This window comes from Triturus cristatus, chromosome 2_2, assembly GCF_964204655.1.
Source record: "Triturus cristatus chromosome 2_2, aTriCri1.1, whole genome shotgun sequence".
Classification (NCBI taxonomy): domain Eukaryota; kingdom Metazoa; phylum Chordata; class Amphibia; order Caudata; family Salamandridae; genus Triturus; species Triturus cristatus.
This window is the reverse complement of record NC_140582.1, coordinates 489,713,320-489,737,870: the sequence shown is the minus strand read 5'-3', so window position 1 is coordinate 489,737,870 and position 24,551 is coordinate 489,713,320. Positions and strand designations below refer to the sequence as shown.

Genomic DNA, 24,551 nt, shown 5'->3' with positions numbered 1-24,551 from the left:
TTTTTTTATCAGTAAAATGTCCAGCTAACTATAACATGTGTGAAACCTATGGTTTTTTCAGTGAATTTGCAAGGTTTTTTAAATCTTATTTCCTAACTATAACGTGTGTGAAACCTATGGTTTTTACAGTGAATTTGTACGGTTTTTTAAATGCTAAGTTACTTTACGCCATTCGTGGCGTGCGCGCCCACTTAACGCAGTTCGTTTCGTTCGTTCCGTGCGCGCACCGTGCGCTTCGCGCACCGTGCGCACACAGTGAGCACGCGGTGCGCTTCGCGCACCGCGCGCCCACTTTACCCAGTTAGTGCCGTGCACGCACGGGCACGCGGTGTGCTACGCGCACCGCGTGCCCACGTTACGCTGGATGGGCCATGTGCGCACGATGCGCTTCGCGCACCGTGCGCACATGGAGGACATATTATGCGCTTCGTTGCAAAAGGAAATCTTTTTCTTTTCATATAGTGTGTATTATGCCATGCACAAATGGTGCCCTGCGGGCACAATTTGCATACGGGGTGGGGAGAGTGTGGTTGATTTTTTTTTGGTAATTTTTACAGTACGCGTACGGTAAGCGTAATCGCCGATTTTTCGAAAAAAATTCAAATTGATTTTTTGACCTTGGGGGTTCATTGGGGACACCATCATCAAGGCTATGTGATTAGGAGCTGTCTAAACAGCCCCTTTACATGTTTTTTCCCTTTGTTAATCCTCCACCCCTCCGAGTGCGAGAGAGAAAATGGCGGCCGCCGTTTCCTGGTTTCGACCGATTCGAATGTTTACTAAGATCTAACAGCCAATCAGAATCGCGCACGTCACCGTACGCGTACGGTAAGCGCACGGTAAGCGCACCGTAAGCTGGCTCAGATATATATATTGATTTAAAGGCTATTTTCTCAGAATCTGCTGAACAGATTTACACCAAACCTACAAAAGGCACTTCCTTGACCTGTAGACTACCTCTCTGCCAAATTTCAAGGAACTCTGTTCAGCCGTTCGGGCTGGAGCTGTGTCTAAAGGTCCTATGGAAAAATGCATGGGAAAAACGCGTTTTGGGACCCCCCTTTTATCTCAGCCCCCGCTTGACGAATCCCCCCGAGACTTTCAGGGTAGGAGCGTAGCGTAGCGCCCCACCTATTTTGAAAATTTCGCGAGGATTCGTCGACCGGCGCCAAAGTTATTCAAAATAGAATGTTGCGGTTTTCCTATGGAAACAGGGTCCTAACTATAACTACCTACTGGCGACCGCCAGTAGGTAATAAATATATATATATTAACTGAAAAAAACATAGGTTTCATGGGTGTTGTAGTTAGCTGGACTTTTCACTTGTACAAAACCATTTAAATTCCCCCGTTATAGTTAGTTCAGCTAACTATAACTCGCGTGCCCGCAATGCACTGCTGATGACGTCACATATTACATCACTCATGACGTGGTCAGTGACATCACTCATGACATCACTGATGACATCTCAAATGACATCATCCAGTGAATGTGTGTTTTTCTGAAAATTAAATATGTTTTATATATGTATATCTCAAGGTCGATGGAAGAATAAATGGGTATATAAGTGTCTAAATGGATGATTTGTTTTTGAAAAATTGATTGTGTAACTGACTGATTAAGTGTATCAGTGAATACATGGCTTAGTGAGTAATGTTTAAATATGTAAATATCTGTATCAGTCTCTCACTTTGTGTATAAGTCGCTGCATGGGTTGGTGAGTAGCTACATGGGTGTCTATATAGGTTATTAGTTGGTTTTTTGAGTATCAGTCTGAGTGTCTGCATGGTTCGGTGGGGGGTATTACGTAGTGCATAGGTGCATGAATGAGTGACTCACTGTTTGTATGTGTTGAAGACAGCATGTGTGCAGGACTGTATGGGTGGATGAGTGTGTGTATGGGTGTGTTAGTGAGTGAATGACTGTCTCAGTAGTGTCTTTATGAGTAACTACATATGTTTTAAACTAGTATATGTGACTATTGGTGTATATAAGTGAGTATATGTGAGAGTGAGAGATTGAAAGAGTTCCTGTATGAATAAGTATGTGTTTCTATAAGTGATTGTTTAAAAGACTAAGTATGTGTAAGTTTTCGTAGAAGTAAGTGTGATGGTGTGTGTATAACTGTATATGCAAGTAAATGTATGTTTGATTCTTTATTAGCATGAGTGACTATGTGTGTGAGTAACTCTATGGATGGGTGGCATTGTGTAACAGGATGTATAGGTGTATGAGTACATATGATGAGTGAGTACATGTATGAGTGACTGTATAGGACTGTTGGTGAAGGAGTGGATGTGTATGTGGATTTTAGAATTATTGAAGAGGTTGTTGTAACTGGTATTGGTATGTCCATTGTTTTGAAAATTTTAGTCTCTATTTTTGAATGTGTGTATCAAAGGTTATATTAGGGTGAGAGGAGGTCTGCCACTCGATCACAAGGATGATGTCATCAGTGATGTCATCAGTGATGTCATTTGAGATGTCATCAGTGATGTCATGAGTGATGTCACTGACCATGTCATGAGTGATGTAATATGTGACGTCATCAGCAGTGCATTGCGGGCGCGCGAGTTATAGTTAGCTGAACTAACTATAACGGGGGAATTTCAATGGTTTTGTACAAGTGAAAAGTCCAGCTAACTATAACACCCCTGAAACCTATGGTTTTTTCAGTGAATTTCTGAGGTTTTTTAAATGCTAATTCCTAACTATAACGTGCCTGAAACCTATGTTTTTTTCTGTGAATTTAAAAGGTTTTTTAAATGCTAATTTCTAACTATGCCTACAGAGATAGGACATGTGAAGAAAGAAGAAAAAATGCACAGAAAGAAAAAAACGAAGTGCAGAAAGAAGCAACAGAAGTCCTCAAAGACGAAGAAAAGTGCAGGAAGAAGGTTAACGTGCAGAAAGAACAAAAAGAAGAGCAGAAAGAATCCTTGTTGCAAAATCAGCCTGTACCCTCAACTTTTTCAGACGGATACTGGTGGTAACTGAGTCTGACTAACCAGTCCTAGAGCCAGTGCTATGTTAAAAGACACTTAGAATACAGTGAAAACACCTACATACGCTAGGGAACATTATGCGTTGGGGTCCCCCTGTGATTAGCATGACCTCCTCTGTAAGCCCCTAGTATATAATAGGGCAGGGGGATTAAAACTACCTCTTAAAACAGGCCACAGGGCGTTTTTGCACACGTTAACTCAGGCCCCGTCCCCTCCCTTCACCACTGTGTAAACACACCCTGTGTCCGTTTTTAGTTGGGAGATTAATTTCATTTGAATCCTGAGGGTCCCTAGGGTCCAACTAGCCCACTAGGTACCTCCAGTAAGTGCCACAGAGCTGTGTTGCAGAGAGGTGTAAAAAGTGGCACAGCCTGGACCACCTCTCTGCAATGCAGCTCAGTGGCGCTTACTGGAAGCACTTGGTGGGCTAGTTAGCCCCCAGGGGCCCCTCAGTATTGAAGGGAAATTATATCCCCAATTTAAAACGTGCCATAGTGCGTGTTTGCACACGTCACCTCAGGCCCCGTCCCCTCCCTTCACCACTGTGTAAACGCGCCCTGTGGCTATTCTAAGTTGAGAGATTAAGTCCCCTTGAATCCTAAGGGTCCCTAGGGTCAAGCTAGACCACTAGGTACCTCCAGTAAGCGCCACAGAGCTGCGTTGCAGAGAGGTGTAAAAAGGGGCTTGGCCTCAGAACACCTGTCTGCAGCGCAGCTCCCTGGCGCATACTGGAGATGCCTGTTGGGCTAGTTGGCCCTCAGGGACCCTCAGAATTGAAGAGGAATTAATTCCCCAACTTACAGCTCGCTAGGGGGCGCGTTTGCAGAGTGCTGCAAGGAGGGGGCGTGGCCTCCGGCACGATGCCAGTCTTTTATTTATTTTAATTTTTTAAGAAGGGGGGCTGTGTGGTTCCCCTTCTTATTCTAATTTATTGGCCCTGATGACCCCATCCCCCAGGGCCTGTCTCCTAATTATATTTTTTTACCCCAATCCCCAGGGCCGGCCACTGTTTTTTATTATTTTAAAAAAATATATATTTATAGACACACCTAGGACATGCTGGACAAACCGTACGTACCTATCACCATGACGATTTGAGTGATATTCATTAAAAGGTGACTATGCATACATGGGTAGCTATTGACGGGCACATTTAATACACATGCACACCAAGCCATTCAAAGGGGATTCGACAAAAATTTGACCAAACTATGCTAGAAACCCCCCTCACGGTTAATAAAACACACATCCACTGCCGGATGTGTAATACTTTTTATTTTACTCTCTGGAAAGGGGACGAACATCACTTGAGAGTCACAGCGCGCTCCTGGCAGAGCCCAATGCTGTGTTACACCCACCATTGCCTGCCGAGTGCCACACACCTCTGTGTTGTATTCCACCAGCTAGTGCATATGCTATGACACTCTCTAGCCCATGTGCACTGTAACACCACCCCGTGAATATGTCATGCCACACTTGTCTTCGCACGGGTTATATTGCCCCATCTAACGTGCCTTCCTCGATGCCTATGTTATAACGCACAGTACTATGCCATACATATTACAATCTGGGATCCATATCTTTGTCACAGTGCATATGCAACGTTACACTCCCCAGCACATATTTTATATTACAACTTTAGAGACTAGTTAGGTTACACAACACTGCCCTGTGCATATTACACTCCAAAGCGCACATCGCATAGCACTTGCTAGTGCCTGTGCTATCTCGCGCTCTCCAATGAATCTGTCATTGCACACAATGTATTGCATATTATATTTCACGCCCGGTTCATCTTATATCACACTTTTTGGTGCATAGTTTATACCATACACTATATCTAGTTTTCATTTTCAATCGTGCTCTCAGGACTATGTTCTATATAACACTGTGTTCACCTACCCTTTTCACGGGCATTACATTTTGCGATAGGGGGTGGAGGGTCAGGGGGTGTTTCTGCCAAGTGAGCCACAGTCACAAACGTCCTCTTCTTCCTGAATAAAAGTGAGATTCTGCTGCATACTTGTTCATATTTTAAGTAGTTCGCACAGACACACGTTTTAAAAACAATAAAGTTCCTAATACCCGCCTTCTCTGAACAGTTAGCTTGCTGCCCCATCCCCCTCCTCCCTATCCTCTGTTGTGTGAATCCATGGACTAGCCTCCTCCCTCCTGCCATGCATGGTCTGATGTGCTGCCACTGCCCTCAATTTAGTATGATGTACCAGTCCCCTCCATTGCCCAATTCTATGCCCCATCATTGACCTCCTGCTTAAACTCTATGCTTAGCTTGCTGCCCCTATTCTCCTTCCCCCTGCCCTCCGATGTCTTTGTGCATGCCCCTGCTCCATCCTTTTTGCCCACTATGTTCCATGGACCTGCCACTCCTATCTACTGAGTGTTCTGTTGAGCTGCCACTCCCCTCCCACCTGGCTAGCATTGTCAGATGACTGTAACCTGTCCCTGCCACCTCCACCCTGCCTGTCCACATGCCATGCCCCTATCCTCTTCCTCCTGTCCTACATGGTCCATTGTACTGCCACACCCTTCTGCCCTCCCTGGTCTGTTGTGCTGCAACTGCTCCTCCTGCCTGCCCCGTGCGGTCTATTGTGAGGCCCCTTCCCCTGAACTTTCTTGTCTGTGCACAGGTCCTGACCCTCCCTTCTATCCTCCATCGTCCTTTGTGCATGCTCCTTCTTGCCCATCATAGCCATTGTGCTGCCACTAACCCTCCCACTTGCCATGCATGGTCTTCTGTGCTGCCATGGCCCCTCCCAACTTCCCTGTGTGGTCAGTTAGCTGCCCCTGACCCCCTCCCACCTTCCCTCCATGGTCTGTGTGTATGCCATCACAGTCTCACTGTTGCCCTTCATGTTGTGTCTTGCTTCTAGTGCCCATCCTGCCTGACCTCCATGGCTATCTTGCTGCTCCTGCCCTACACCCTTGCCCCCAGCCCTCTGTTTACATGTGCAGACCCCTACTCTCTCCCTCCTGGCTTGTCTGTTCCATTGTAATGCCCCTGATCCGTCCCTCCTGCCCTTTATGGTCTGTTATGCTGCAGCTTTCTCTCCTGTCTGTCCATTATGGTCAGCGAGCTACCATTGCCTCTTGCCCCTCTGTTCTCTGTTGTCCATGTGCATGGTTCTGTCCCCTCCCTCTTTCTTTCTATGGATTGTTGTGCTGCACTCCCGTCCCGCATGCCCTGTGTGGTGTATTGTGCTGCTGCAAACCCTGATGCCTGCCCTGCAGGGTCAGTTTGGTGCACCTCTCCATGTCCCTCCTGTCCTCTGTTATCCAAGTCCATGTCCCTACCCCATTTCCTTCCATGATCCAATGTACCATACTTGCGAACATTTTGAACTTGGTAAGAGGGAGATTTTGAAAAAAAACTGGGGTATTGATTTTCCCCTTTGAGTTACATTGAAAAAGAGGAGATTGTAGACAGGAGACAGATCAAATAAAGCCCATTTGAGCTTAAAAACATTGGACGTTTCCTGGCTGAATCGGATCTGTTGGCATGTATGGTTGTACTAACATTGCCTCTTCCTTCTGCCCACAATGGTCTATTACATTGCCACAGCCTCTCTTGCAAGTCCTGTATTGTTGGTTTGTTGCCCCTGCCCCCCTTTCCACTGCCCTCCATAGTCTGTTGTGCTGCCACGGCCCTTCCTGCCTGCTCAGTGTGGTTAAATTGTTGCCTTTGCACCCTCCTACCTGCCTTCAATTTTCAGAGTCCGTGCCCCTGGCCTCTGCCTCTCAACAGTATTCTAATGAACAACTAGATTGCTAACATTCTATATTTATTACAATAGTGTGGAACGCCTGACGTCATCTTGATGTAATCAAAACTGTAATACCTAGAGCATTTCCTTTAGAAATTACATATATGAGAGGGTCTTATTGGCATCAAAATTATGGTTAGTGCTCTAAAAGACTAAAATAAGGACATATTTTCTGAGTTTTCAAATAGCGACAAAGCACTTTTAAATTATTTGTTATCATTATGTTTTTTTATCCAGTTGACCACTTGATTAAATGTTGCACTTAGGGGAGAGGATGTGGTGTTACTTCCAGAACTGCAGACTTTGCAACTGGGGAACCAGGTTGGAGTTTCTGCTTCAGCTCGACATTCTGTGATTCTGGTCAAATCACTTAGTCTCCCCATGTCTACAACCAAAATGAATTTGTTCTTGTGTGATGTAGCCAATGCTCATGTAAAGCACACCAATACCTGACAAGTCTGCACTATATAACACTGCAAAAACACAAAATAATAAGTGTTTTGCACACTTCTGTCATTGGGCTATATTTGGGCTACATCTGGGTGATTTTGGGCTACATTTGGGCTCTTTTGTCTCCGGTGGCCATCTTGGGAGATTTATTTGTTATGAAGTTTCCTTATTTCCTCATGTACTGCAGTCTCCTCAGTAGGAAATGCTTTCAGTTTTTTACTTTGATTCCATCATGAAGGTATTCAGATATGTCACACATTTGCCATAAATTCTGAAAGTTAGCACTCTAGTTGCTCATTAGATCACTGTAGTAAAACTACTGTTCACCATGGAAGTCTGCTCCTGGTATTAAAAGTGCATGTTTCAGTCTGCATGTCAGAATTTTTTAATGAAATAGAAGAGTATTTGAGAAGTCACTCAAAATGTGCCCTCATTTTCTTTCTTCAGCATTAATCATAATTTCTATGGCAAAATGAACCCCCTCATTGTGTTCCTTTTTAAATTAAATGTTTTAAGTGTTACCAGTTTTTCCAATCAAGATGGCTTCAGGTGTGCCAATCTTTTGTCATAATGAAGACAGTAAGCGCTCTAGTTGTTTTTAAGAACACTCTGGGACATTCTGTCATTGGGCTATACTTGGGCTACATCTGGGTGATATTTGGGCTACATTTGGGCTCTTTTGTCTCTGGTGGCCATCTTGGGAGACTTATTTGTTAGGAAGTTTACTAATTTCCTCATTTACTGCAGTCTCCTCAGTAGGAAATACTTTCATTTTTTTACTTTGATTCCATCAAGAAGGCATTCAGATGTGTCACACATTTGCCATAAATTCAGAATGTTAGCACTCTTTTTGCTCATTAGATCACTGTAGTAAAGCTACTGCTCACCAGAGAAAACTGCTGCTGGTATTGAAAGTGCATGTTTCAGTCTGCATGTCAGAATGTTTTAATGAAATAAAAGAGGATTTCAGAAGTCAAAATGTGCCCTAGTTTTTCTTTCTGCAGCACTAATCATACTTTTTATGGAGAAATGAACCCCCTCATTTTGTTCCTTTTTAAATTAAATGTTTTAAGAGTTACCACTTTAATCCAAGCAAGATGGCTTCAGGTGTGCCATACGTTTATCATAAGTAGGACTGTTAGCGCTCTAGTTGTTCTTTGGAACGCTCTGGGAAGCTGCAGTAGAACACAAAGGAATCAACTGACAGTCTCTGCCCTTGTTGGATGTACATGTTTTACTGAGAATGTCAGACTTCATTCTCACATGACTGAGAAAGATAATGTGAATTTACAGAAAATAAGCTGTCAGTTTAGCTTCTAGATCACCTTCCAAACCTCTGTGGGAAAAGCATGAGAAAATATTTTTCTCTCAATCATGATATCCCAGCAGAAGGCTTTTTCACATGGTGAAATCACCTTAGAACATACCACAATTCCTAAAATGAGTATGGTACCATCAACAAATGATTTATAATGTAACTAAAGTCTTAAAACCTTCTATTAACTGCAATGCTTTTTAATGAGGTGCTATCATGTATATTGGTCCCAAGATGGCTGCCAACACTTCTTGGATGAAGTGCTGACAGCCAATCAGATCTCAGGATGAGATGTGTGGTTAGGCTCCGCCCACATATATATATATGATTTTACTTTTGTTTTTCTCAGGAACTACTGAACAGATTGACACCAGACCTGCAAAAGGCACTTCCCTGAGCTGAGGACTACCTCTCTGCCAAATTTCAAGTAATTCTGTTCAGCCGTTCGGGCTGTACCTTGGACTAAAGGTCCCTATGGAAAATTGCATGGGGAAAACGCGTTTTGGGACCCCCCTTTTTTCTCAGCCCCCGCTTGACGAATCCCCCCGAGACTTTCAGGGTAGGAGCGGAGCGGAGCGCCCCACCTATTTTGAAATTTCGCGAGGATTCGTCAACCGGCGCCAAAGTTATTCCAAATAGAATGTTGTGGATTTCCTATGGAAACACGGTCCTAACTATAACTATCTACTGGCGACCGCCAGTAGATAATATATATATGTGTGTGTGTGTGTGTGTGTATATATATATCAAAAGTCAATTAACACTTGACTAATGCACGAAAAAGAGCAAACTCAGTCTTCGGGGATGCCCCTCCCCCAGACAGAGAATCCAAATTAATTGATGCATATGGTAAACGGGTAGCTGCACAATCAGCTGATCACTGGAGATTGCTAGCGGCCAGGCCTTATTAGCACGGTATGGCAGAGCACACTGGGACGAGATGGAGAGGCTCCTCTAAAATCTCCCAGAGAAGCATGGGTATGTACTAGTTAATGAGGGCAAATTAATTACAAACAAATCCATTAAATACGCTCTAGACTGCTGACACAGCAGCAAGAGGCATAAGCACAAGCATCTTCTTATGCAGACATGCTTGGCTCCTTGTCTCAGGGTTCAAAAGTAGGTTCAACAGGCTGTCCTTAATCTACCGTTTGATAAAAGGAACATCTTTGTGGATCACAAGTGGGTGCAGCACTAAAAACAACATGAAAAAGGACACAGGTGTCACAAAATCTATGGATGACTTTCAATCACCCTCACTTCATGGGCCCTTTCGTCGCCCCCATTTTAAACAAGGCGCAAGAGCTGCATCAACTGACACCTCTGCCTCACGATATAAAAGTCAAGGGCAAAAATAAACCTCTAAAATCTTCTACAAAGTCAATTATAGAGGGGATATTTTCAGAGGTCATGGGAAAGGAAATAATACCTGTACCCCAAATATGCTTCCGCCATACAAGGACTCCCTTACTATTCCCTCTGATCATCTAACACCTGTCGGGGATGTCCACTGCAATTTCTCACTGACTAGAAAACAATTACAACAGATCAATGGGTTTTAGACATTATCCAACATGGCTACTGCCTAGAGCTTATCAGAACCCCTCCAAACATTCTGCCCAAAAAACACAATCTTCCCAAACAACACCAACTTCTGCTCAAGCAGGAAATAACAGCTCTTCTACTTAAAGGAGCCACAGAGACAGTACAACCTCAATATCAAGGACTGGAGTCTATTACTGTACTTTCTCCTTCCCAAAAAAGATAGGTCACTGAGACCCATTTTAGAGCTCAGACTCCATAAATCATTACATTCTTTCGGAACAATTCCACATGGTCACCCTGTGGGAAATAATACCCCTGTTACAAAAAGGTGGCTTCATGTCGGCACTAGACCTCAAGGACGCCAACTTCTATATACCAATTCCTCCTGCCCATCGCAAAGACCTATGGTTTATCTTTCACAGCCAACACTATCAATTCAAAGTGCTTCCATTTGTAGTCACCACCGCACCACGGGTATTCACAAAATGCCTCGCGATAGTTGTAGCACATCACCGCAGAGAAAACATTCATGCATTCCCTTACTTGGACAATTGGCTCTTAAAAGCCAATAATGCTCAAATTTGCAACCAACATACCCAGAAGATTATCAGTTTACTACATCATCTAGGGTTTGCCATCGATGTGCAAAAATCACATCTTCAACCACTACAAATACAACCATACTTGGTAGCAATCCTGAACTCACAACCAACTCAGTCAGGACAGTAATGTCTTTTAGGCATGACGGTATCCTGTATTGCAATACTCCCACATGCACAGCCACACATGAGACCTCTCCAAGAATGCCTTTCACAACAATGGAATCCTTCACTGGGTCAAATGAACAGTCTAGTGCTGGTAAACAGCCGCACACGTCACTCTCTGCAGTGGTGGAACTCACAAAACCTTTCCAAGGGGCATCCATTTCAAGACCCAGTTCCCCAAACCATTCTTATAGCAGATGCTTCTCCGACAGGATGGGGAGCCCATCTAACAATTCATTGTGTATGGGATCCCAAACACCAGGGTTTCCTCATCAACTACCTGGAGCTTCAAGCTGTTCACCTAGCATTAAAAGCCTTGCTAAGTCACCTAATCAACAAAGTTGTACCGGTCCGAACGGACAACATGACAACTATGTACTATCTGCAAAAATGGGGGACACTCTCTCTGCAGTTATCGCAACTATCACAAACAATCTGCCGCTTAGCAATACATCACAATGTTCATCTCCTAGCAGAACATGTACCATGAACAAGCAATCAAGTTGCAGACCTCCTCATTTGGACGCAGCAATAAGTACACACCACCCCCAAATACTGCAACAATACTTCCACAAATTACGGTTTCCTCAAATAGACTTGCTTGCAACACCAGAAAATGCAAAATGCCCAAACCTCACCTCCAGGTTCCCATACCCATTATCTAAAGGCAATGCTCTATGGATGAGCTGGTAATGTACAGCTGATTCTGTCAGGTCAAGCAATTGCTTAGTATATTATGCCAGAATAAAGTTTTAAACCAGTCAATTAATTCATCATGATCATATAACAATATCAGAAACACCCCAAATTACATAAGTAAAGATACTCACACAATTGTAAATGTAAACAATCACTTTTTTGTTTTTATATATGTGAAAAAGGTTCAGACATGTATGTAAAATGTTGACGAGCCATTCAGGAAATTTTATTTCTCAATGTATGAGAAATGGCTTGCAATGATGCATAGAAATGTCCCTTCACCAACCGACATTTGAAGTCAATGAAGCCTCACTCTGGTACTCTGCACAAGTTCTAGATCCCTTGCTCTAGGGGAATTTTCTCTGGACTTTCTAAAGTGCTGCTTCATTTTTTACCGCTTTAATAACTCTGAGGGCATATGCGCCCAGTTCAACGCATTTGTTGCAGAACCTGTCCCAGAGAATCACAATCTTCAGGTGCACCAGTATTGACATCGAAAGCTATGTCAGTGGCCAGAGTTAGCAAATTGTGTACTGGCTGTTTTGGCGTTGCCAGTCTCAAGTGCCAGTGTTGAGAGGACATTTTCACAGATAAAAGTTTACATGGGAAGGAAAGAGCGAGCACATGACCGAAGACTCACTGAAGAAGTATTGTATGGTGTACTACAATAAGTTTGATTTGGAAAAATATATTTAGACCTCATATACACTGTATGTATGCTGTCTATATACCATGCACTAGAAGTGCAGAAAGCAAGCAATAATAAAAGCAAAACGTTCCATAAACACCAGAAAATCACTGTTTCTGTTGTTTTTAATGGCGCGAAAATGTGTATCCACTGATAACCACTGTTTTTAAGGTATTGAAATCACTTGAAAACACCGAGGGGAAAAAAACATCAGAATTGACCAAAAATAGAAACTGAAAATGGGAAAGCCTACCTATGCTTTTCCCCCCTCTCCCACTACTTCCATTTGTGGTCAGGAAGCTCAGACAAACATCACTCTCCTTAATTCTCATAGCCCCAACCTGGGCTTGGCAACCATGGTTCACCACACTACTAGAACTATTACGAGTTCCTCACGAGAACCTTTCCCTCAAACTGGACCGTTTCACTCAGAACCATGACCAAATCAGACATCCAAACAGATGAACCTTGCCATGTGGCACCTGAAGTCATAGAACGCTATTCTTAAAGAAGCTCGTATACCTAGAACTAGAAAATGTTACTCAGCTAAACGGAAACGGTTTGTGTTCTATTGGCAGAAGCAAAAAGTTAACCCTTTACAAGTAAATGTACAAACAATTGTTTATCTCTTGCATCGTCAAACATCCGGATTAGCATATACTTAAATACGTCTACATCTTGCTGCTGTTGCAGCCTATCCACAAAATAGACATTTGTTTTTATTCAAAATACCACTCATTAAAACTTTCATGGAAGTATAGAAAAGAGTAATTCCCCCTAAACTCACACCAGCCCCAACATGGAGTTTAAGCATTGTGCTAACAAGGCTCATTGGACCTCCAATTGAGCCACTATATTCATGTCAACTACAATACTTAGATATCAAGAATGCTACTTTCCAATATATCACTTCACTACAACGTGTCCTTGATCCTGGCACTAACCCTAGAAAAAACATTCTTCCAACTACATGGGGACAAAGTAGTGCTTGAACAAACCCAAAGTTTCCCCCCAAAGTAATTTCTCCCTTTCGTATTAATCATTCTATAGATTACCTGTCTTCTTTCTGCAACCTGATTTAGTGGCAAAAAGAGCGCTACAAACACTGGATGTCAAAAGATCCTTAATATATTATATTGACAGAACTAAAACATTTAGAAAAACTAAGCAATTATTTATTGCTTTCTCACCTCCACACATTGGAAACCCAATTTCTAACAATGGGATTTCCCGGTATGCTAAAGCTAAAAGACTTTTACCTGTTCCTCCTAGGGCACGCTCAACTTGTAAAATTGGAGCTTCTATGGCCTTTTTAGGGAACATCCTTATTGCTGACATCTGCAAAGCAGCAACATGATCCACACCACACACATTCACAAAACATTGTGTGGATGTTTCAGCAAATCAACAAGCTAATGTTGGACAGCTGTACTACGTATCTTATTTCAAACAACTGCTCCCCACCCCCACAGGCTAGCCACCACTTGGGGAAGGGGTAGCTTTACAGTCTATGCACAGCTTGTGTATCTACAGCCACACATACCTCGAACGGATTGCGTTACTTACCCTGTAAGCATCTGTTCTTGGCATGTAGTGCTGTAGGTTCACATGTTATGTTATGTTATGTTAGGGGCATTTGTATTGCGCACAGCTGCCCCAGCTAAGGGGCGTCCTGGCGCATGACAAGATAAGCTTAGCCGCACCTAACAGAACAGAGGGAGCAACACAACAAACAGGACCAGAAAGTAAGATGGTTAAAAAAGCGCAGTCTTTACAGCTTTTCGGAATAAAAAGAGATCGTCCAAAAGGCGAATCTCCAACGGGAGAGAATTCCACAAGATAGCTGCTTTCACCCGAAAAGATCGACCTCCCATACGACTCAACTTGAATCTCGGGACCACTGCCAACGCTTGGCCCAGCGATCTCAGAGGGCGCGACGGTACATAGAACGACAAGAGGTTAGAAAGGATTCGAGGGGCTAAACCCTTCAAGATCTTGAATGCCAGACAGAGCACTTTAAAGTGAATTCTGGCTTTCACCGGGAGCCAGTGAAGAGATCGGAGAGTGCTGGACACAGAACAGGATCTGGGCAGGCCCACTATGGCCCTAGCTGCTGCATTTTGGACCCGTTGGAGGCGGTAAATTTCTGCCAAGTTAGCCCCTACCAAGAGTGAACTGGCGTAATCTAATCGAGAAATTATGGTTGCCTGAACAACCAACTGCCTCGTTGAGGAGTCAAAAAACTTCAAGATAGATCTTAAGCCTCGAAGAACTCAAACAGCAGGCCGCAGTTTTCTTGGAGTGCCCCACGAAGCTGAGAGCGGGTTCCATCCATACTCCCAAGTTTCTCAGCTCCGTAACCGGAGTTGGGACTGGCCCAAGCTCCGGTGGCCACCATCTATCTCCCCACAGGTCACGTCCCTTCCCGACAACCATAACCTCAGTTTTCTTTGCGTTGAGCTGGACACAGTTGGCATTCATCCAGCTCGCCACCGCTCTCAGTCCACTCTGGAACCTAGGGGCATCGCACTCAGCGTCCCCGCTAATAGTGACCGCTAGCTGAGTGTCGTCAGCATACGAGACCATCGTCATGCCCCACTGTCTGACGACATCAGCCAGCGGCCTCACGTAAAGATTAAACAACGTGGGACTAAGCGAGGATCCCTGAGGCACCCCCAGGCCCAGGGGATAGAAATTGGACTGATGAGGAGGTATGGCAACGCAGAAGGAACGGTCCTCAAGGAAGGAGCGGAACCACTGTAAGGCAACACCACCAATGCCCAACTCCTCCAGGCGACGCAAAAGGATAGGATGTGAGACAGTATCAAAGGCGGCGCTTAGGTCTAATAATATTAGCGCCGCCGTCTGTCCCAAATCCACCAGCCCACGAAGATGGTCAACCATAACCAGAAGGGCAGTCTCCGTACTATGCCCAGCACGAAATCCCTGCTGGGTGTCATCCAAGATGTTAGCACGGGTAATATAGTCAGAGAGAGCCTGGTTGACATGGGCCTCCATAACTTTTGCCGGCCAGGGAAGTAAGGAAATAGGCCGGTAATTCTCCGGCCTCGAAGGATCCAATGAAGGCTTCTTCAAAATAGGAGAAACCACCGCCTGCTTCCATTTGACAGGAACCATGCCCGTCATCAGTGAAGTGTTAATGAAGGATCGCAAAAGAGGGCGTCCTACAAAGCAATGATCTCTAAAGACGACAGGTTTTAATGGGTCCAGAGGTGAGCCCGACTTAATGTTTAGGGTCGCCCTGTCAAATTCCTCAGAGGAGAGCAAAGGAAACGACTCCATTATAGGACGACCCAGTGTCGTCACCAGAGGCCCCAGAGGTGGACTCAAATCAGAGAACGACCGGTAAATGGCTTGCACCTTCTCCAAAAAGAAGGATGCCAAGACCTCGCAATGTAAAGTGGAGGCCAATACCGGGCAAGAAGTTCTTTTGGCCAAAAGATCCTTAAGGGCCTTGAAGATTGATTTCGAAGGATTAGGGCTGTTACGGAATTCTGTGCCCTCCCACCTCCCCGGACTCCTATGTAGGTCATTGTTTACTACTTTCAATTGCTTTACTTACAAGAACATCACATTCGTAATACTTACTCTAACTCCATTCTCACCTGCCTTCGGAAAAACAATCTAACAATGGAGTCAGTGCCCATACGCAGTATCGCTGAGAGGAGGAGTCGGACATCCTCGTGACTCAAAAACATTCTTTAAAGAAAAGCAACTTGCAATCCTCCGAGCCCAACACTAGATGGAGGACATGTGCAGAGCATGTGAATCTACAGCACTACAAGAACAGATGCTTACAGGTTAAGTAACCTAATCCTTTTGCCCCTCTTGCCGATGCACATTTAAAATAAACATGCTGGCAGAGAGAAAAGCTGCAGAAACACCACTGGCGTGACTCAGCAACCCGTATCTGCTGATGAAAACCCTCTGGGAGAGCATGTCTCTGGCGAGAAATAAACCCATCAGAACTAATATGCCTTTAGCAACATGCTCCACAGGAAAAGAAAACCTCAAAACAGGCTTGCTGAGTAAGTACAGAGGACTCGGCGAGCCGCCTTTAATTACCAGCAGAGCCCATGTTGAAACTTTAAAGCAGTGATAAATCTAACCGCCCGAAGCAGGAGTCATTTCAACTCTCGAGCTCTCGCAGGGGAGGCCCAAACAGCTGATGGATGTCGTACATAGGGGTGAGAGAAGAGAAACATTGCCTCACCCCCCATGAAGTAGGCTTCCTCAGCACTGCAGTAGATGTACTGCCTAAATCCCACGTCAACAGCAATCTAAACCCCGCTGAGATCATCAGAGATCACTTGACAATATATCCAACTGATGCAGACTGTGCCCTTCATTCAGCTGGCCTGTGAAGACAACAAGCATTCAACCCCACATAATTCAACACCGCGTCACACAATTAAAAGCAACTCAATACCACAACACATAAAATCCCACTGCATAATTACACTACAAACAATTCATTTCAACATTCACAATTCCACTCCACACTATTCAACACCACGCAATTCCACTCCATGCCACATATTTACAATCCAACAAATTAAACTCCATAGATGTACACTCCACCCCATGCCAAATAATTCCACTTCACATAATACCACTTCACGCAACATATTTCCACTCTAATCCACATAATTGCATTCCTCAACACAATTCAAATCCAGAAAATTCCACTGCACCTAATTATACTCCAACCTACATAATTACACTTTACATAACATAATAATACTCTACATATATCCGTGCAGCTCCAAAATGCATAATTACACTCCACAAAATTCAGCTTCTCACCATGCTACATAATTACTCTTCACATAATACCACACCATTCCACATAATTCCACACCATGCCACACAGTTCCACAGCACACAATCCAGTGCCACACAATTCCACACCATGCAACTTAATCACACTCCACATAAAACCACTCAACATTGCATAATTCAACTCCACATAATTACACTCCACACCACTTAGCAACACTCCACATGAATACACTCCACATCATGACACATTCCATTCCACACAACATAATTCCACACCAAATCACATTTCACTACACCGCACATGCATCCAATCCACACCACAGATTTCCACACCATGCCACATAATTCATCAATATGCCACATACTTCCACTCCACATAATTGTACTCTGTGACACACAAACCCACTCCACATAATTCCACTACACTCAATACCACATAATTGCGATCCACATAATTCCATTACACACCTTGTCACATAATTCCGCTACACATAAGTCCACTCAGCACCAAACAATTCCACAAAAAACAATTCCACTCCAACCCACATAATTCCACTCCACACCACATAATTGCAATCCACCCAATATAATTCAGTATCATTCCAGATAATTCCACTTCATGTCACTTCATGCCACACAAAGCTACGCCACGTAAATCCACACCATGCAACATAATTACACTCCACATAATTCCGCTCGGCACCATGACACATATTTACACTATGCATATTTCAACTCCACACCACATACATCTACTCCACTCCATAACACATGGCTAAAAGACATTGGCGTTGACAACTCCAATAGCTCTCAGATTGCAGAGACCTATTAACTTTACCAATGTTTGTTTTTATATTTCTACTACCTTTGAAGAAGCCCGACCCCCGTCTTGGGACTCAGTTATGAAATACCGCCAAGTGGATGGCACTCTCTTCTTTGCTTTCACTCTGCTGTTTTTTACGGACAAATCATCACAGTTTGCCCTTTTTGTATGCATCTGATTATTTTACATAAAATACTTGCGTGCCTGGCTACAGCTACTTTTGCTACCAGTGTGACTGTTCTCTTTTTGCTACCCTTGGCTATATTACCTAGTCTAATTCGTGACCTGTCTCGTCTCGTCTGTCTGAGCTGAGTTGAGCCACAAACCTTGTAGTACGTAGGCAATCCCCAACTTGTTCCTTGTTTGTTTTTAAAGTATTTGGGTATGCTTCATGTATGTATGCAGTGCCTACCTGTCATGATCACTGTGTGGCACTTGTTTGAACACAATCTCCATGATAGGCGATTTCCACATTTGTCTGTCCAGCAGGGTTAATGTTCAGTTATGTAAACTGTGTGCGTCTTCTCTTCAGACTAATACAGGTTCAGGCATCAGTAGGAGATCAGGCATACACTGAGCTAATATTGGCTATATAAATGTATCTTTAGTTCTTCATAGCAGAGAGGATTTTGGTTCTGATGAATGTATCGACAACTCTGTTGAGGATCTCGTTTAGGCAGAAACATGTTGACCACATTCTTTAGGTTGAGTTAAACCACATGTTTTTAACCTCTACCTGCTGGAAACTCGAACTGCACTTTTATCCATTTTTAGGTCTCGCTGAGCCCCAGCGCTTGCGCTGGCTCGAAGAGACATTTTGTATGTGGGATTTTCAAAGTGCTGCTGGCTGGCCTAACGCTTGCGTTCACGCGATCGTGCACGCGCGCAGCCGTCCGCCAGCAGCACTTTGGAAACTCGTGTGCGTCATCGCGATCACTTTCGCTTTCAGAGTGATCGCGATGACGCACGCGCACACACAACTCCCGCTTCTCCCCCTTCCCGCGGCCAACGCTTGTTTAACAACTGCAGTTCATTTGCTTCAAAACATTTATTATTCGCTCGCTTTTTTGGTGTCAGTTTTTCTCGTGACAGCCAACGCTTGTTTAACAACTGCAGTTCATTTGCTTCAAAACATTTATTATTCGCTCACTTTTTTGGTGTCAGATTTTCTCGTGACAGCACGTCTATGCATCCTGCGTTGCCGTAGTGTTTGGGCGACTTCTGTTCTCCACAGAGAGCGGTTTTAGAAGTCAAGTGTGACCACGAAGAGTTACACTGCCTTCATGACGGCGCTTTTCTTTTATAAGCCGCGAAAACTCCCGAGTGAGTTTCCCAGCGCTGTGTCATATAGAACCAGCCCCTCTGCGACTTCCTGGTTTCTCAGCGCTGCTCGCACTGACAAACTGGGGAAGGCGGGTCAGCTGTCGAAGGGAGGAACTCACTCACTTCTCGCCGGACCCCGCCTACTCAAACTGACTGCTCACAAGCCAGACATGTCAGCAGGGACACAAGCCGGTCACTGACCTCAAGTGGAAGTGGAAACAGTGTTCATGTCCCCTGCACTGTGTGATTCTCTGCACGCAGGGACCCTTCTTGCTCGCTCCCCTCCTCCCCCGGCGAGAGCGCTTAAATGGAAGCTTACTTCGGGCGCTAAGGGTCGAAGGGGGAGGTAGCAGGGGGCTAGCTCGCCCGATCTGCCTGCTGCTTTAGGATGTCCCCACTCTTCAGCTGGGTGGCTAAGGTATGACGTTTCTTGGGCTTAGTAGTTAACGTGTTTTGGAATGATTTAAGTTGCGCATGCAATTCACCTACACGGGGTGTAGACCTATAGGAAAACGGTTTGGACTGGCTGATTTAAGATGCAGCCTATCGCTTTTTAATTAACTATATTTTCAAAAGCTTTCGTGCATTTAAAACCACTTTAAACATTGAGGTTAAATGAATTGTTGCCTGTATCGGAATAAAATAAAATAAATAAAACGCCGCTAATTTTCTATTTTCTGTCAAAAAATATGTAACTGTTTTTATGAGGTATGGTAACTGCAGAGCACAGAAGCATACGGCTCTCTTTGCCATGATGCACATGCAGATTAGCTCTGTCGCTGCTGGAGTGTTATCGCACTTCTGAGTCTGAGCTTGTTTTTTAAAAGTAGACCATAGGTTGTTCAGGCACAAGTTCCTCTTTGGTATCTTTGTGTACCCATGCAAACTATTCTTGATCGACATATTCAGGACTATGTATTGGTTCAAATCCTCCAGCAATATCTCATTGCTGCCCGAAAATATTATGCAACATGTGGAAATACTTTCTTTTTTAAATACATTTTCTCAATGTTTTGTTGAATTTCTCAAATGGACAGACCTAAATCCTGGAAAGCTAACCAAGGCAATGTAGCTCTGGATGCCTGGAGTTCAGCAGCGCTAAATATGTGTGGGTTTGTCTAGGGGACGTCATCTGCACAGTCATTTTATGTAATATTAGTGGAGACTGCTAAATGATGTAAGAATTACTTTTTATGGTGCTCAGTGCATTTGATGGTAGATATCAAACTCAGGACTATATGAAAAGTATGAAAAATATACATTTTCTAATCCTGTATGGCTCAAGGAATCTATTGGTGCAAGCCTGATAGAGCATTGGTATCTGGCTGGCCTTGAGAACACTCTAAACATGAAACTTTTAGGATTTTTCAGCAATTGGTCCCAAAATGTGGGAATTCCCTCCAGTCTTCCTCATGCAGGAACAGATTTCTGCCAAGGTATGGGCCTCCCACTTTGTTCCACTGGGTTCTCTGAAAATGGCGGTACCACCATGCATAGGGTTTCTATGGTGTCAGATTGCCCTCAGGCAATAACTAGATGCAGCACACTTTGTAAATTTGGAAAGCAGCTGCAAGTGACATTCCGGATTAGGATAACTCTTTTGGTCACATATATTAACCTGGCGGATTATTAGGGTCATGGGACCATTATAACAAAAAGACCCATTTGTATTGGCTATATTGGCAATATAGGCTAAGGAAAATTCTAAATTATGTCTCCGGGGTGATAAACCCAAAGCAAAAACATAGCATTGTGCAAAAGCTTGCAGTATTTTTAGGTCTGACGTGTGTATATCACTTGCACCATTCATGTTGAATTTACTGCTTACTGTAAGGGGATTTGAGGTGGCCTCCTCAAGCCATTGGCTTAATTTGCTCCTGAACCTTTGAGTTCTGTGGTGCTTGTGCCTTCAATGGCAAGCCTTCTGTTCTGTGCTTACTGTAATAGGCATTTGGTTAGCCTACTTGAACCCTGGCTTCTTTTGCTCAGGGAACTTCAGCCATTGGTTTGAGACATTGTCAATCACGACTTGGATCAGTGCACAGGAGTATTGTATTGTTAATGTTTTTCTATTGGCTTTTTTAGTGTTTTTTTTCTAATCGCATTGAAATGCATGAATTATTATTATGGCACTGAGATCTGTCGCTAACGGCCTGGTAGCAATGGACACCAAGCAAGAAACCAGCTTTGGCATAGCCAATAGGTCTCGCCTTTGGGACCTTATAAGTGGTTAGCCATCCAGCAGTTGCTGTTGCACCACGGATATTGTGCTACATAACTAAATACTTATAAGGTCCCAAAAGCGAGACCTATTGGCTATGCCAATGCTTGTTTACACATCCACTCCTACTGCTATAGAGGACTCTTTCCTGTTTTTGTACTTCCTCAAGAGCTCCCCTCTGTGGAGAGTTGTAACCCACCCTGCTTAAACACTTGGTTGTGGTGTTAGATGGGGCCCTAGGATGAATCATGCCAACCTGGGGTGGGTGAGGGCTACCGTCCTTTGTTGCAGGGACCTTCACTATTACAGGCGGACAACCCCCATTTTTCAGACACACAGACCACTAGCGCCTATTGTGTATATACCTAGAACCTACCTCGTCTACAAATTCAGTTTCTCTCCTGAACTTCCGACCGCCGGTAATGGTAGCAGACATTGAAAGTAGTCAAAAAGGAGTAAAAAATCAGAATCTCAAATAGGCTGAGAAAAGGTGACCATCAGAAAAAATATATCCCTTCATCCCAGATATGAGTGGAAAACTGATATTCGACACGCCACATAAAATGAAACACCTCTCATATCCACTGCACAGCAGCGGAGATTTAAGACCTCCGTGTTAAGGGTGGTAGCGAAAAGGAACCCAAGACTTTACCACTCTCTTACACACTCATACATTCTCTCTAACACTCTCCCTCACTCTCTCGCATACTCACACTCTCTCGCACACACACACACACACACTTTCTCATGCAGAGGTACATCCTGAGGAGAACTGCATTTCTCTATTCGATGTGTCTGTTATGACAGCTTAGATAGCTATTTCTTAATACCAGTTGAGCCCTAAGCTATGAGTGATGCTCATTTTAAAAAAAAAAATTCTACAGTGCTAATTGTTTGTTTTTCCAGGAAAATTAATTAATTTCTTGTTTGTTTCAGAGTGGCTGGTATGTGATTTTGTTTTTTTACTGATATTCTTACAGGGAAGACGAAGTGCATGATGAAATCATCTGATTGTGTCATAAGGCATGCAGGAGTTTACAGCACCGGCCTCGCTATGGTGGTAGGTTTTCAAAGTTGTGATGATTTAATTATCAAGTGTATTTTTAAATTGAATGAAACGTTCCGGTTATTAAATTTGAATGTATTCTCCACTGCGCTACATAATTTTGGAGGCAGCAGATGTGAATAGTGTATAGGACAATAGGGACTTAGAGTGCCAATAATAGTAAATGGATAGAAATTGTGAGTAAAATAGAGGGTCATAGAAATGTGCGAACACATACAGTGTGCACTGTATTTTACTCTGCTGAAATGTGTGCAAGAGTGGAAACCTTAAATTGGTTGTATTTGCAGAGTAAATGCTTGAGGGTGATGGTCACTCAACAATTGGTTGAATATCTTAAAAGATTTAACGAGGATAACTAATTCAATTGAAACAACTGTTCCAGTCTAAAAGTGCTTATCTTGCTCGCAAACAACCATTTAAAACTTGCAGCCTGAGAATATATAGGAGGTCAGACGAGATTTGTTTAGTGTGTCTTTCTTTTTAGAATACCTTCTTGAGGTTGAATGTTCCATATTACATCTTCATCCTGCGGCCACATATTGTGTAAACTAGTTTGCATTAGATTTTGAATAAATTTGCCCGAAATGATAATTCCACTGTTATGGGATCAGGGTGTCACCATGGTCACATATTTTATTATGGTATTTGTTTGATTGGGTCAGGGGTGCAGGTAAAGGTTTAGTATCAGTAATTCCAAAAAATGTATAAGCTTCCATGGTAATTTTCTTCTTGGCTGCTACTATCTAGGTTATCCCTGTGACTGTTCTCGTTTGCAAATAAGTTGAGATCAGGGCCCCCAGCCAGTGAAGGGTGGCCAGAGCCTGGCATGCCAAGTGATGTCTGGGGATGTTTAACATTGTTCTTGCCACCGCATTCTGTACCACCTGAAGTTTGCCAATCACGGCTTTGGGAGCTCCCAAGTAGAGGGAGTTACCTTCGTCCAGGTTAGAGAGAATCAACGCCTGCACTATTAGCCTCCTAGAGACTGGAGGGATCGGGGCAAGATTTTCTGCAGCATTCTTAGGATCCTGAAACAGCTGGAGGAAGATTTCGTAGCATGTGTCTCAATAGAGCGGTTATGATCAACCATACCCTCAAACTTTTCAAACCCAGCCGGTGGAGGGCCAAGCCGCGTGGGCCATTCCAGGGACATGTGGGGTGTTTGAAATTATTCCCTAGTATCATCTGCTCGGTTTTGTTACCATGAGCTTAAGACATGAGTTGCCATCCATCTGGCTACACTCTCCAGGTAAGACTCCAGGGCGGGGCATGGTGTTTGCCATCCAGGGTGAGGGAGAGCACCAGCTGGGCGGCATAAACACAAGTGAGATCCCTCAGTGCAATACAATGGTGGCCATGGGCGCATGTAAAGGTTGAACAACGTGGGGTAAGAAAGGACCCCTGTTGAATCCCACAGCTCAAAGGAAAAGTATCCGAGGTGCAGGGTTTGTCAAAGACCTGAAAGGATCTGTCCCCCATAAACAAGCCGATTCACTTAAGAGCCAGACCTGACACTCCTACCTTCTGAAGCCTCTTTATAAGGGTCCTGTGGTAGAGTGTATCGAACGCGGCACTGAGGTCTAGGAGGATGATGGCAACAGTACCTTCCAGATTCAGTTTAATTTTTGCCTCCTCTGCGACCACCAAGAGGGCAGTTTCAGTGCTATGCTTGTTCCGAAACCTCCTCTGGGTAGGATGCAGGATGTGTTTGGCCTCTAGGAAGTCCGAAAGGTGTATGTTAAAGTGTTTTTCCAACACCTTACTCAGTCCTGGAAGAAGAGAGACGGGCCACAAATTAAATATATATTACTTGATACTTTATCAACTGAAGTTTGATTTTTTTGTTTTACCTGACTTTCAACTTTTGTTTAACCCTCTATGGTATTGGATCCTAGTTCTACTTTTTCTGTTGAGCGCCAGGGACTGAAAGAGAATCCTTGATTTTATTTGAAATAATCTTGATACAATTTTTTGTGTTCTGGCCTTACTTACTGTTATTGCTTGCAGTTTTCACAGGACCCACGTTTTCTTGGTTAATACTTTGTTTTGTGAAAATTGGATCAGGC

The 24,551-nt window shown here is 43.8% G+C and overlaps 1 protein-coding gene across 2 annotated transcripts in view; it reads left to right on the top strand.

The window, feature by feature from the left end:
- Window positions 1–24,551, top strand: part of NOAZFP (nucleolar atypical zinc finger) — a 230,839-nt gene that overhangs the window by 106,099 nt on the left and 100,189 nt on the right. For both annotated transcript variants that reach the window (XM_085641596.1, XM_085641597.1), the window contains one exon: window positions 22,400–22,479. In XM_085641596.1, the coding sequence (XP_085497722.1) occupies window positions 22,400–22,479 (80 nt within the window). The remainder of the gene's footprint in view (window positions 1–22,399; window positions 22,480–24,551) is intronic.